Below are 11699 nucleotides of genomic sequence, written 5' to 3' on the forward strand. Positions count from 1 at the left end.
ACAAACACCTCCTGATTTTAAAACTTACTCCACAGCTAAAGTAATCAGTGTGGTGTCGGCATGAAGACACATACATACTGAGAGGTCAATGGAACAAAATAAAAAACTCACAGACTTTTGTATATATGGTCAAATGATTTTCAATAAAGGCGCCAAGTCTTTTCAATGGGGAACCACAGTCCCTTCAGTACACAGTGCTGAGCAAACTGGACATCAATGTGCAAAATAATGAAGTTGGACCTTACCAGCATATACAAAACTAACTCAAATAGACCTACTGCTAGTAGGAATGTATAATAGTACAGTTGCTACAGAAAACAATATGGTGGCTTCTCAAAAAATCACAATAGAACTAACACATGACCCGGCAGTTTCACTTCTGGGTATATACCCAGAAGAACTGAAAGCAAGGTAGAGAGAGATTTGTATACCCATGTTAGCTAAAACATGGAAGCAACCAAAGTGTCCACCGACACATGAATCGATAAACAAAAGGTGGTATATAGATACAATAGAATATTATTTTCAGCCATAAAAAAGGAAATTCTGACACATGCCACAGCATGGATGAATCTTGAGGACATAACACTAAGTGAAATAAGCCAGTCACAAAGAGACAAAAATGTATGATTCCACTTATATGAAATACTTAAGAGCTGTCAAAATCACAGAGACAGAAAGTAGAATAATGGTGGGTCAGGGGCTGGAGAAGGTTAAAATGGGCAGTTATGGAAAACGATGGCGATGGATGGTGGTGATGACTGTATAACATTATAAATCTACTGAATGTTAAACACTACTGAACTCTAATAGTTAAGATGGCATATTTTATGTTACATATATTTTACCACAATTTTAAAAAACACACGAAAAACCCAAAGCAACAACCATGAGATACCATTTCATACCAATAGTCAAGTAAAACAAATGAAAAAAACTGGGTGAGTGGGGGGAAGTTTTGGTGAGGATCAGGAGAAATTAAAATTCTCATACACTACCAGTGGAAATGTAAAAGGGGGAAACCACTGCAGGAAATAGTCTGGCAAATCCCCCAATTTCACTCTTACATATATATGGAAGAGAAATGAAAATATATATATGTTCACACAAAAACGAGTACCCAAATGTGCACCGGCAGTATTACCCCTAATAGTTAATACTTGAAAACTACTCAATGTCCATCCACTAATGGATTTTAAACATGTGGTATATATACAATGGGTTGCAAGGGAAAGTGTTACTCGCTCAATCGTGTCCAACTCTTTTGAGACCCCATGGACTGTAGCCCACCAGGCTCCTCTGTCCATGGAATTCTCCAGGCAAGAATTGTGGTGTGGGTTGCCATTCCCTTCTCGAAAGGATCTTTCCAACCTGGGGATCAAACCCAGGTCTCCTGTGTTGGAGGCAGATTCTTTACCATCTGAGCCATCAGGGAAGCCATACAATATAATACAATGCAATTCAATGGGTTATTCAGCCACAAAAAAGAAATACTGATACATGTCAAAAATACCAAAGATTATGCTAAGTGAATGCATTTTTTTATGTGGATTTTACCTACATGAAATGTCCAGAATAAGTCTTCAAACAGAAACTAAAAAATAAGGAAGGGGGAGGTTCAAGATTTCCTTAGGGGGTATAAAATGTTCTGCAAGTAAACAGAAGATACTAAAAGCCACTGAACTGTACGCTTTAGAATGGCTGAAAGTAAATTTATGTCATGAATTTTGTCTCAATTTCTTAAATTTTTAAATGATGAAAGGTAATTAACATGCCAGTTAAGGCACTACTGCAATGGTTGACTCATGCTATTTTTAAAAGAATAAAAAAACTATTTAAACAGTAACACTTTTGCATTTCATAAAAGCATGAAAAAATTTTAAACTATGACAAAATGCAAATGACAGTAATACCCAGGTGATGGTTTCTTTATATTAATTTTCTATGTTTTTAAATTCCCGACAGATAGAATATATTATTTTAAAAATTTATCACAAAAGGTTTCAAACATATAGAAGAGCAGAGAAAAATAGCCATCCAGACTTCCAAATGCAAATAAAACATATTTGCTCTGGATGATTTTATTAAAAAAAAGTTTTTAACATAGTTGAACCTCCCCCTTCACACTTCCTTCCTCAGTATCACTCACCCATACTCAAGAGTAACCACTATCATAAAGTTGGTATATATGATGGATAAATGCCATATTTTTATACTTTCATTATAAATAAGTATAAACTGACAATACACTCTGTACTACTTAAAATTACTGTGTGTATTCTACCTCAATTTATTTTTCCACTTGGCATTATACTATCAAGATTCAGTCATACATATTGTCAAAATATATACTTATATATGTTAAACACTACGTATTAGTTAAAAGACCTCAAAAGATATAGCATACATGTAATGAGAGTACCAGGAGAGGAGAGAAAGAATAGAATATTTGACACAATAACAACTGATCATTTCCCCTAAATAAAGTCAGAAACCAAACTACAGATTCAGAAAGCTCAAATGTTAAGCAATAAATGCCAAAAGAACCAACCACACCTAGGCATATCTTTTTCAAACTACAGAAAATCAACAATAATGAAAAAACCCTAAAAGAAGCCAGAGGTAAAGACACCTTACTTCTAGAAGGACAAGGATAACGATCACATGACCTCTATTCAAAAATCATGCAAGCAAGATGAGATTAGAGTGAAATATGTAAGAACTGAGAAAGGAAAGAAAGAAAAAAACAATCTAGAAATTTGGGCCTGGTGAAATTATGCTTCAAGACTTTCTCAGATAAATGAAAATTGAGGAAATCTGTTGACAGCAGACTTGTCCTGCAATAAAAGCTAGAAGTTTTTTAAGAAGAAGGAAAATAACCTAGATCTGCATCTAAAGAAAGGAATAGCATCAAAGTCAGAATAAGTGAAGGGAAATTAAAAACTTTTAGTTTTCTTATTCTTAATTGATTCAACAGATAAGTTTATTGAAAATAATAATACCAACAATGTAATCTATTATGTATGTATTACATATGAATGTCATGACAGTAATGATACAGGGATTATTTTGTTACTATAAAGTACTCACACTGCCTATAAAGTGGCACACGCAGAGTTCAGATATATTGCAGGTTTAGTTCCAGACCACTACAATAAACTGAATATTGTAGTAAAGCCACTCACACAAATTTTCTTCCCAAGGCATATAAAAGATATGTTTACACTAAGCTGGAGTCGATTATGAGTTGTTTAGTTGCTAAGTCACGTTTCTTTTGCTATCCCCATGGACTGTAGCCCACCAGGCTCCTCTGTCCATGGGATTTCCCACACAAGAATACTGGAGTGGGTTGCCATTTCCTTCTCCAGGGGATCTTCCCGACCCAAGGGTCGAACCTGCAACTCCTGCACTGGCAGGTCGATTCTTTAGCACTGAGCCACCTGGAAAGTCCTCAATATTAAGAGTACATTATGTTTAATAAAATAACACATAATACTTTATAAAGAATACTTTATTGCGAAAAAATGCTAACAATCACCTGAACCTTTAGGGAGTTATAATCGTTTTGCCAGGGTAACATCAAAAATCTGATTACAGATCACTGTAACAAATATAATAATGAAAAAGTTTGAAATATTGTGAGAAAAGCCAAAATATGACAGGCATGAAGAGAGCAAATGTCTAGTGCTGACAGACTCACTTGATGCAGGGTTGTCACAAGCCTTCAATTTGTAAAAACGCAGTATTTGTGAAGTGCATTAAAACGAGGTATGCCTGTATAGTATTCTTTGAAAGTGAACTTGAATCAGCTGTGTATGTCTGCTGCAAACTCTATGGCAACCACTATAAACAGTTTAAAAAAGCATAACTGATGTGCCAGAAAGAGAGAAAGCAGAACACAAGAAATGCACGGTTCAAACCACAAAAGGCAGAAAAAGAATAGAGAACAGAGTACCAAACAGAAAACAGTAACATGTGGGGTAAATATTAAACCAACTACAGTTAAGAATCACTTTGAATGTCAATGGTCTAAATGCACAAATTAAAAAACAAATTGTCAGGGTGCATCAAAAACCAAGACCCAACTATATGTTGTCTACAAGAAACCCACTTTGAATATAAAGATACAGGGCCTCACCTGGTTGTCCAGTGGTTAAAAATTCACCTGTCAATGCAGGGGACATAGGTTCGACCCCTGGTTTGGGAACTAAGATCCCACTGAACCCAAGTGCCACAACTACTGAAGCCTGCCCATCCTAGATCTCGTGCTCTGCAAGACGGCCACATACCACAACTAAAGAAAACTCACATGCAGCAATGAAGAGTACTGTGTGCCACAATGGAGATCCAGTGCAGCCAGAAATAAATACTTTCTTTAAAGATTTAAAAAATTTTGAAGTATATATAAAGATACTTATATACAGAGCACGTCATTCAAAATGTTGGGGTGAATGAAGCACAAGTTGGAATCAAGATTGCCAGGAGAAATATCACTAACCTCAGATATGCAGATGACACCACCCTTATGGCAGAAAGCAAAGAACTAAAGAGCCTCTTGATGACAGGGAAAAAGGAGAGTGAAAAAGCTGGCTTAAAACTCAACATTCAAAAAACGAAGATCATGGCATCCAGTCCGATCACCTCATGGCAAATAGATGGGAAAACAATGGAAATAGTGACAGACTTTATTTTCTTGGGTTCCAAAATCACTGCAGACAGTGACTGTAGCCATGAAATTAAGATACTTGCTCCATCAGACAGCATATCAAAAAGCAGAGACATTACTTTGCTGACAAAGGTCCATCTAGTCAAAGCTATGGTTTTTCCAGTAGTCATTATGGATGTGAGAGTTGGACTATAAAGAAAGCTGAGCACCAAAGAATTGATGCTTTTGAACTGTGGTGTTGGAGAAGATTCTTGAGGGTCCATTGGACTGCAAGGAGATCAAACCAGTCCATCCTAAAGGAAATCAGTCCTAAATATTCATTGGAAAAAATGATGCTGAAGCTCCAATCCTTTGGCCACTTGATGCAAAGAACTGACTCATTAGAAAAAACCCTGATGCTAGGAAAGACTGAAGGCAGGAGGAGATGGGGACGGCAGAGGACGAGATGGTTGGATGGCATCACCAACTCGATGGACATGAATTTGAGCAAGCTCTGGGAGTTGGTGATGGACAGGGAAGCCTGGTGTACTGCAGTCCACAGGGTTGCAGAGAGTTGGTCATGACTGAGTGAAATGAACTGATAAAGATACATATAATAAAGCCTACCTCAAAGCAAGGAAAGCTATCAGAGATCAAGAAGTACATTATATAATGATAAAGGGGTTAATTCTCAAAGACAGCAAAACAATTCTTCAAGTGTGCATGTCAAACAACAGGTTTATCAAACTACATGAGGAAAAACTGACAGAGCCACAAGTATAATTGGATAAATCCACTATCATAATTGGAGACTTAAAACCCTTCTCTCAGACAGACGGATAGAGCTAAAACTCAACACCACCACCAATGAACTGGATACTGGCTATGGTGGGCATCTAAAGATAAATTCATCCAGTAATGGAAGAATACATATTCTTCTCAAGTCAGCATGGAATATTCACCAAGATAAACAACATCTGGGCCATAAAACACATCCTAACAAATTTAATAGAATAAAAGTCATATAATATAAATTCTCAGCCCACAATGAAATCAAACAAAAAATCACTAATAGAAAAATAACTAGAAAGTCTCAAAATACATGGAATTTAAACAACATACCTTTAAATAAGCACATTCAAAAGTCAAAAACCTCAAGAGAAATTTCAAAATAGTGCTAAATAAAAATGAAAACACAACTGATCAAAATTTATGGGATGCAGCAAAAAGCAATGCTAGTATGGACATTTATAGCACTGAATGTAAACAGTAGAAAAGATAGATCTAAGACGATTATCTAAGTTTCCACCTTAGGAACCTAGAAAAAGAAGGGTAATTTAAATCCAAAGAAAGCAGAATTAAGAACCAGGGCAGAAATCAATGAAATTGAAAACAGGAAATTTATAAAGAAAATCAATAAAGCCAAAAACTGGTTCTTTGAAAGCTGAACAAAAATCAATAAACCTCTAGGCCAGGTTAATAACAAAAAAAGAAGACACAAATACTAATACTGGAAATGGAAGAAGGAACATCACTACAGATCCCCTGGACATTCATTGAAAGGATAATAAAGAAATACAATGAACAACTCTTTGTCCAAAAACTTGATAACCTAAACGAAATGAACCAATTTCTTGAAAGGCAAAATCTGCTAATACTCAAACAAAAAGAAATAGAAAATCTGGTTAGATCTCTATTAAAGAAATGGAATAAATAAATAATAACATTCCAAAACAGAAAGCACCAGGCCAAGGGGGAGGTCACTCGTAAATTCTACCAAATGATTAAAAAAGAATAAATAAAAATAATAATTTTCTACAATCTCTTTCTGGAAATAGAAGCAGAGGAAATACTTCCTAACTCATTCTACAAGGCCAGAACCAATACTAAAACCAAAGACACTATAAGAAAAAAAAAAACTACAGACCATTATCTCTCTCATTAGAAACAAAATCCTCAACAAGATATTAGGAAATCAAGTCTAACAAGATATTTTAAGAATTATATAGCATGACCAAGTGAGATTTATCCCAGGTATGAAACACTGGTTCAACATTTGAAAATAATGTATTCATGACATCAAAAGGTCAAAGAATTTACATATAGTTACAACTATATGTAACTATAATTGACCCTTGAACAAGGCAGAGGTTGTAGCAGTGACTACCTCCTTGGCATAAGAAAATCCACATATAACTTTATAGTAGGGACCTTACATAATCCTTGGGTCCAGATCTATGGATTCAACCAAATTGTGAAGTACTGTAGTATGTATTTACTAGAAAACAATATATATGTATAAATGGATCTGCACAGTTCAAACCTGTGTTGTTCATGAATCAATCACGTATCAGTAGAGAAAAAGCATTTGACAAAATCCAACATCCACTCATGATAAACTCAACAAACTAAAGTGGATCTTCAACTTGATAAATAAGATCAAAAAAACATATAACCAACATGTTTAATAGTGAGAAACTCAAAGATTTCCCACTAAGAAAAGGAACCAGGTGAGGATCATCTTACTACACCTCTTCAACATCATACTGGAAGTACTAGTTAATAAAGCAAGACAAGAAAAATAAACAGAAGGTATACAGATAGGGAAAGAAGAAATAACTTGGCAACAGTAAAATAATGCAAATTTCACACACAGAATTCAACATCCTAAGCCACTGAACCCCACTTCAGCTTTCGTAAGTATTTTTGACCTCTCTCTCCACTAGTAAAGAAACAACAACAAAAAAATCAACAGCTTATTTTCCAATAGCCTCTTTTATTGGAGCTGTGACTTATTTGTCATGAACAGTAACAGTTTTCTGCATGCAACTATAATAACAACTTTCAGTAGAAAGTTCATGGGTATTAATGGTAACAAAACATCAAGTGTTACTTACCCACAAGTAATATGTGAACTGAAGTGCAAAAATAGCGATGCCTTCATTATCAAAGGACCCAGCTACTGAGCGAGAAATGTAGCCTGGCACAATGGCAATGAAGCAAGCGGCTAACAGCCCTGCTCCTTGGTTCCACAGTTCTCTGGTAAGCAGGAAAGTAGATATAGACGTAAGGCCGCTGAAAGTTGGTGCAAGGAACACACATACATCTCTGATGTGAACTGTTATGTTCAACGTATTTAAAATCCAATGGATAAGGCCAGCTGTTATCATCAACCCTGGGTAAACCTATGAAAAAAAAAAAGGAAAATGTAATTACAAATATAAGGAGGTAGCTGAAAACACTAAGCTCTTTATTATTACATAATTAGGTTGAGAATAAGCTCTCACAACAGTTTGCCTTCTTTACATACTACAAAATTAAATGTTCTTTTTCAACTGGACACAAAAAATTCTCATATGCAGAGATATATATTTAAGCAAAAGAAGAAAGATCAGACTGAATGAAGTATTAAAAGTGAAGATGTTTAATGATGGAACACTGAGTAACTTTATAATTGTCCCCACTAACTCTTTCTCTATAAACAGGGTTCTATCTAACACATCCTTAAGTATGGGGTTTTAACAATTTTGCCCATACTTGTGTTTAAGGGATTGAGAAACAAACAGAAGATGAAAAAAATTTATGTGCAGTTATTATTTAAGTGATATTTATAAATAATTTCTTCCTCCCTTCAAAGTCAAGATCTGGAAAGTGAACAATTCTAGCTAGGAAAAGGAGGACTAGTTAGTGAATTCAAATATAATATTTTGGAACTCCTCGAAGGTTGACATTTTTACACTTCTTAAAATACTTAACAATGGAAAGCAAATCAACTAGAATAGGCCTAGTTAACAGCTGTACTCTTCAACCTCTCCCCAAAGGAGGAACATGAAACATTTAAGATTCAATGAACAATAAACAGGACATTAATTCTGAGCTATTTGTGATTAAAATGTGTATTTACACTTTCATTCTTAGCTACATCCTAAAAGATTTTTTCTTTCTCCATCACTGAAACTACAAAGAATGTTATAAATTTATTTTATGAGCCATACTATTTGCAAACTGCCCATGGTCTTTAAACCAACTCCTTTGCTTTTTCTCCAGAGCACTTATCACCATTTCACATAGTATTTATTTTACTTATTTACTTACAATCTATTAAGTAAATACCCTTAGGGACTTTCCTGGTGATCCAGTGGTTAAGAGTTCGCACTTCCAATGCAGGGAGCATGGGTTCAATCCCTGGTTGGGCAACTAAGATCCCACATGCTGCACAGCATGTCCAAAAATAAATAAATAAATGAACACTCTCACAGAATACAAGCTCCAGAATAACATGAACAATTTCCCCAGCATCCAAATAACAATGATAGGCATAAAATAGATGCACAGTATCTACTGAACGCATGGAAGGAGAGTGGGATAAGGAAAGGGGAAAAAGTATGGCAATCATCACCATTCTTAAAAATTAAAATTTGGTTCCATTACATATACAATACCAGGTCCCAAATGAATAGTTTTCCTGGCAAAATTTTTTTTTAAATGGAAATAAATCTGAAAATATCTAAATATGGTAGACTGAACTGACACACAAAACAACACATAGAAGTATTAGATGAAAAAATCAAGGTATTCTAGACAAACAAAACCATTCAACAACAAAAAAGGCATGTTTAACCTTAAAAGAAAGAGAACCTGGAAGGGAATCCTTCAGGTTCCAAACATAAAGAAGCATTTCAAACTAGGCACTGGTATTTCAGAAGTCTTTAAAAAAAAAAAAAAAACGAAAACACTCGAGGCCCTAATATATACTTTAGGTACTTGAGGTGGTTGGGGGATAGTTATTGCTCACCACTGAGATTAAAGAAAAGGCCTAATTCCCAGCACAAACCCAGGGCCCGTTTATGAAACTAGATGAATTCTACCCACCCATCAAATGAAACAGTAAGCAACTTCTCCCTTACGTCCAAATCTTTAAATAGAAACAAAACAAGAAATAACTCATTCACCACATGGGTGAGTATGGGTCCCACATTTATACATGCAAGCTCAGTCACTAAGTCATGTCCGACTCTTTGCAACCCCATGGACTGTAGCCCACCAGGCTCCTCTGTCCATGGGATTCTCCAGGCAAGAATACTGGAGTGGGTTCCCATTTGCTTCTCCAGGGGACCTTCCCAACCCAGGGATCCAACCTATATCTCCTACACTGACAGGAGGGTTCTTTACCACTGAGTGACCAGGGAAGCCCTCTCCACATTTATAACAACTTCACATATAAGAAACTTAGACTGAGAAACAACCTGTAAAAACAGTCCTAAACTTCTGAGGGCTCCAGAAAAGGGAAGTGAAAAAGATTATTGTAAGGATGGTTCCAAATACCAGGACACCAGGAATCTCAGAAAACCAGCCTTAACTGAGGGTGAATTCAAGATAAAAAGTTATAAACATAGCAGGAAACAAACTACAGTAATCAAAGATTAGTACAATAAAATATATGACAGCATTCACACCACAAGCAGTACAGATAATAGTCATCTACCACATCTTTCACCATTCAATACCTTTCTAATCAGCCTCAGAGGCTATCATGACTATTCTTCTGTATCATTATCCCTATTTACAAAGATAAAAAGATGTGCCAGATTTTATAAATATAACATCTCACTATCATGGAGAACATATTCCTTCCAAACAAAGAGGAACATTTATAAAATTTGGCTATATCCTGGGGCCACAAATCATGTCTCAATAAATTTCAAAGGATTAAAATTATAGAATTTGTTTTCTAACATTAATATATTTGAAGTAAAAAGCAAAATAAGATGATGAGGAAATTCTCTAATGTTTAAAAGTTAAATACAGTCCTAAGTAACTCATGAATAAGAGAAAATAATAACAGAAGTTAAAATACATTTTGACTTGAATGACAATGAAAACACTGCATATCAAAACTTAAGCAATGTAGCTAAAACAGTGATCATGAGGCAATTTGGAGCTTCAAAACAAATACATTAGTAACAAAGAAGTTGAAAATTATTGAGCAAATTATCTAGGAAACTAGATAAAAACATCAAACTCAAGAAAGTAGGAGGAAGGAAACAAACAGAAGGTAACACACAAATATTCAATAATCAACAAAGTTTAATGGGTTAAAGAATCTACTAAAATTGATAAACCTCTGACAAAAGTGATCAAGAAAAAAATATTAAATGTATATGTTTCTCCAGTAGGTGCCTTGTCTTTCATTTTCTCTCAAACCATTCTCCTTACATCCCAAATCCTAAAAACATTTTCCTTTCTATCATCTTCTGGACATTCTGATTTCTCATAAATTATGAACAATACCTGGAGTAATCTGAGACAGATTTAGGACCAGGAAAATTAGAATTATCTGATTGTTCTACATTTTTATTTCCTTCCAAAATGTTTTTTTCAATAAAGCTTCTATAGAACAAAACAAAAACACAAGTAACCTGAACTTAAGAGTGTGACAAGAGCTTCTCCTCCTAACCTCCACCACTTGTCAGAAATAATGGCTAGTATGAGATAACCCCAAAACAGCCTGGGGGGTGGGGGTATGTGAAGAAGAGTATTAAGAAAAGAGATTTAACAAATTAAATAACAGATAATTAGCCAGAGAAAACGTATCATTTAACTATATAAAACTTTTAAGAATTGCCATCACCTTAGTGATGAATGATTTACTCAAATCACTGAAAAAATTTAAGATTAACATGAGTAACTGCATATATACTTACAGTACCACCTACTATTCTTCCTAGTGGATACCATGCTCTTTCATCAAACCAATTTAAAAATTCATAAAACCCATGAGACGCAAGATGATGTGTTGATCTATAGTTAAACCTAGAGAAAATAGGAAAAAAAGAAATGTTATAAAACTTGGTTTACTAGAAAGAAATAGCTCTAGCTTTCTAATACTATACTTTATATTTAACTCTTTATACATAAATCTATGGCTATATAAATATATCTTTCATAACAATTTCCCTCAAACCTGAACAATAGATTATTTTCTAAGAAATTGGCTTATACCTCTAAAAATAACTAAAAAAAAAAAAAAAAAAAAAAAAAAACCCATTCCTCT

The 11699-nt window shown here is 34.8% G+C and overlaps 1 protein-coding gene across 1 annotated transcript in view; it reads right to left on the minus strand.

Moving 5' to 3' along the window:
• The window catches only part of STT3B (STT3B, subunit of the oligosaccharyltransferase complex (catalytic)), a 46802-nt gene extending 35321 nt beyond the window's left edge, over positions 1–11481 (minus strand). Inside the window, exons 1-2 of the mRNA XM_010835558.1 lie at positions 11350–11481; positions 7543–7830 (exon numbers count right to left, since the gene is read on the minus strand). Coding sequence (XP_010833860.1) covers positions 7543–7815 — 273 coding nt within the window. The 5' untranslated portion in view covers positions 7816–7830; positions 11350–11481. The remainder of the gene's footprint in view (positions 1–7542; positions 7831–11349) is intronic.
• Between the last annotated feature and the right edge of the window lie 218 nt (positions 11482–11699).

This window comes from Bison bison, unplaced genomic scaffold, assembly GCF_000754665.1.
Source record: "Bison bison bison isolate TAMUID 2011002044 unplaced genomic scaffold, Bison_UMD1.0 scf7180017864043, whole genome shotgun sequence".
Taxonomy (NCBI): Eukaryota; Metazoa; Chordata; class Mammalia; order Artiodactyla; family Bovidae; genus Bison; species Bison bison.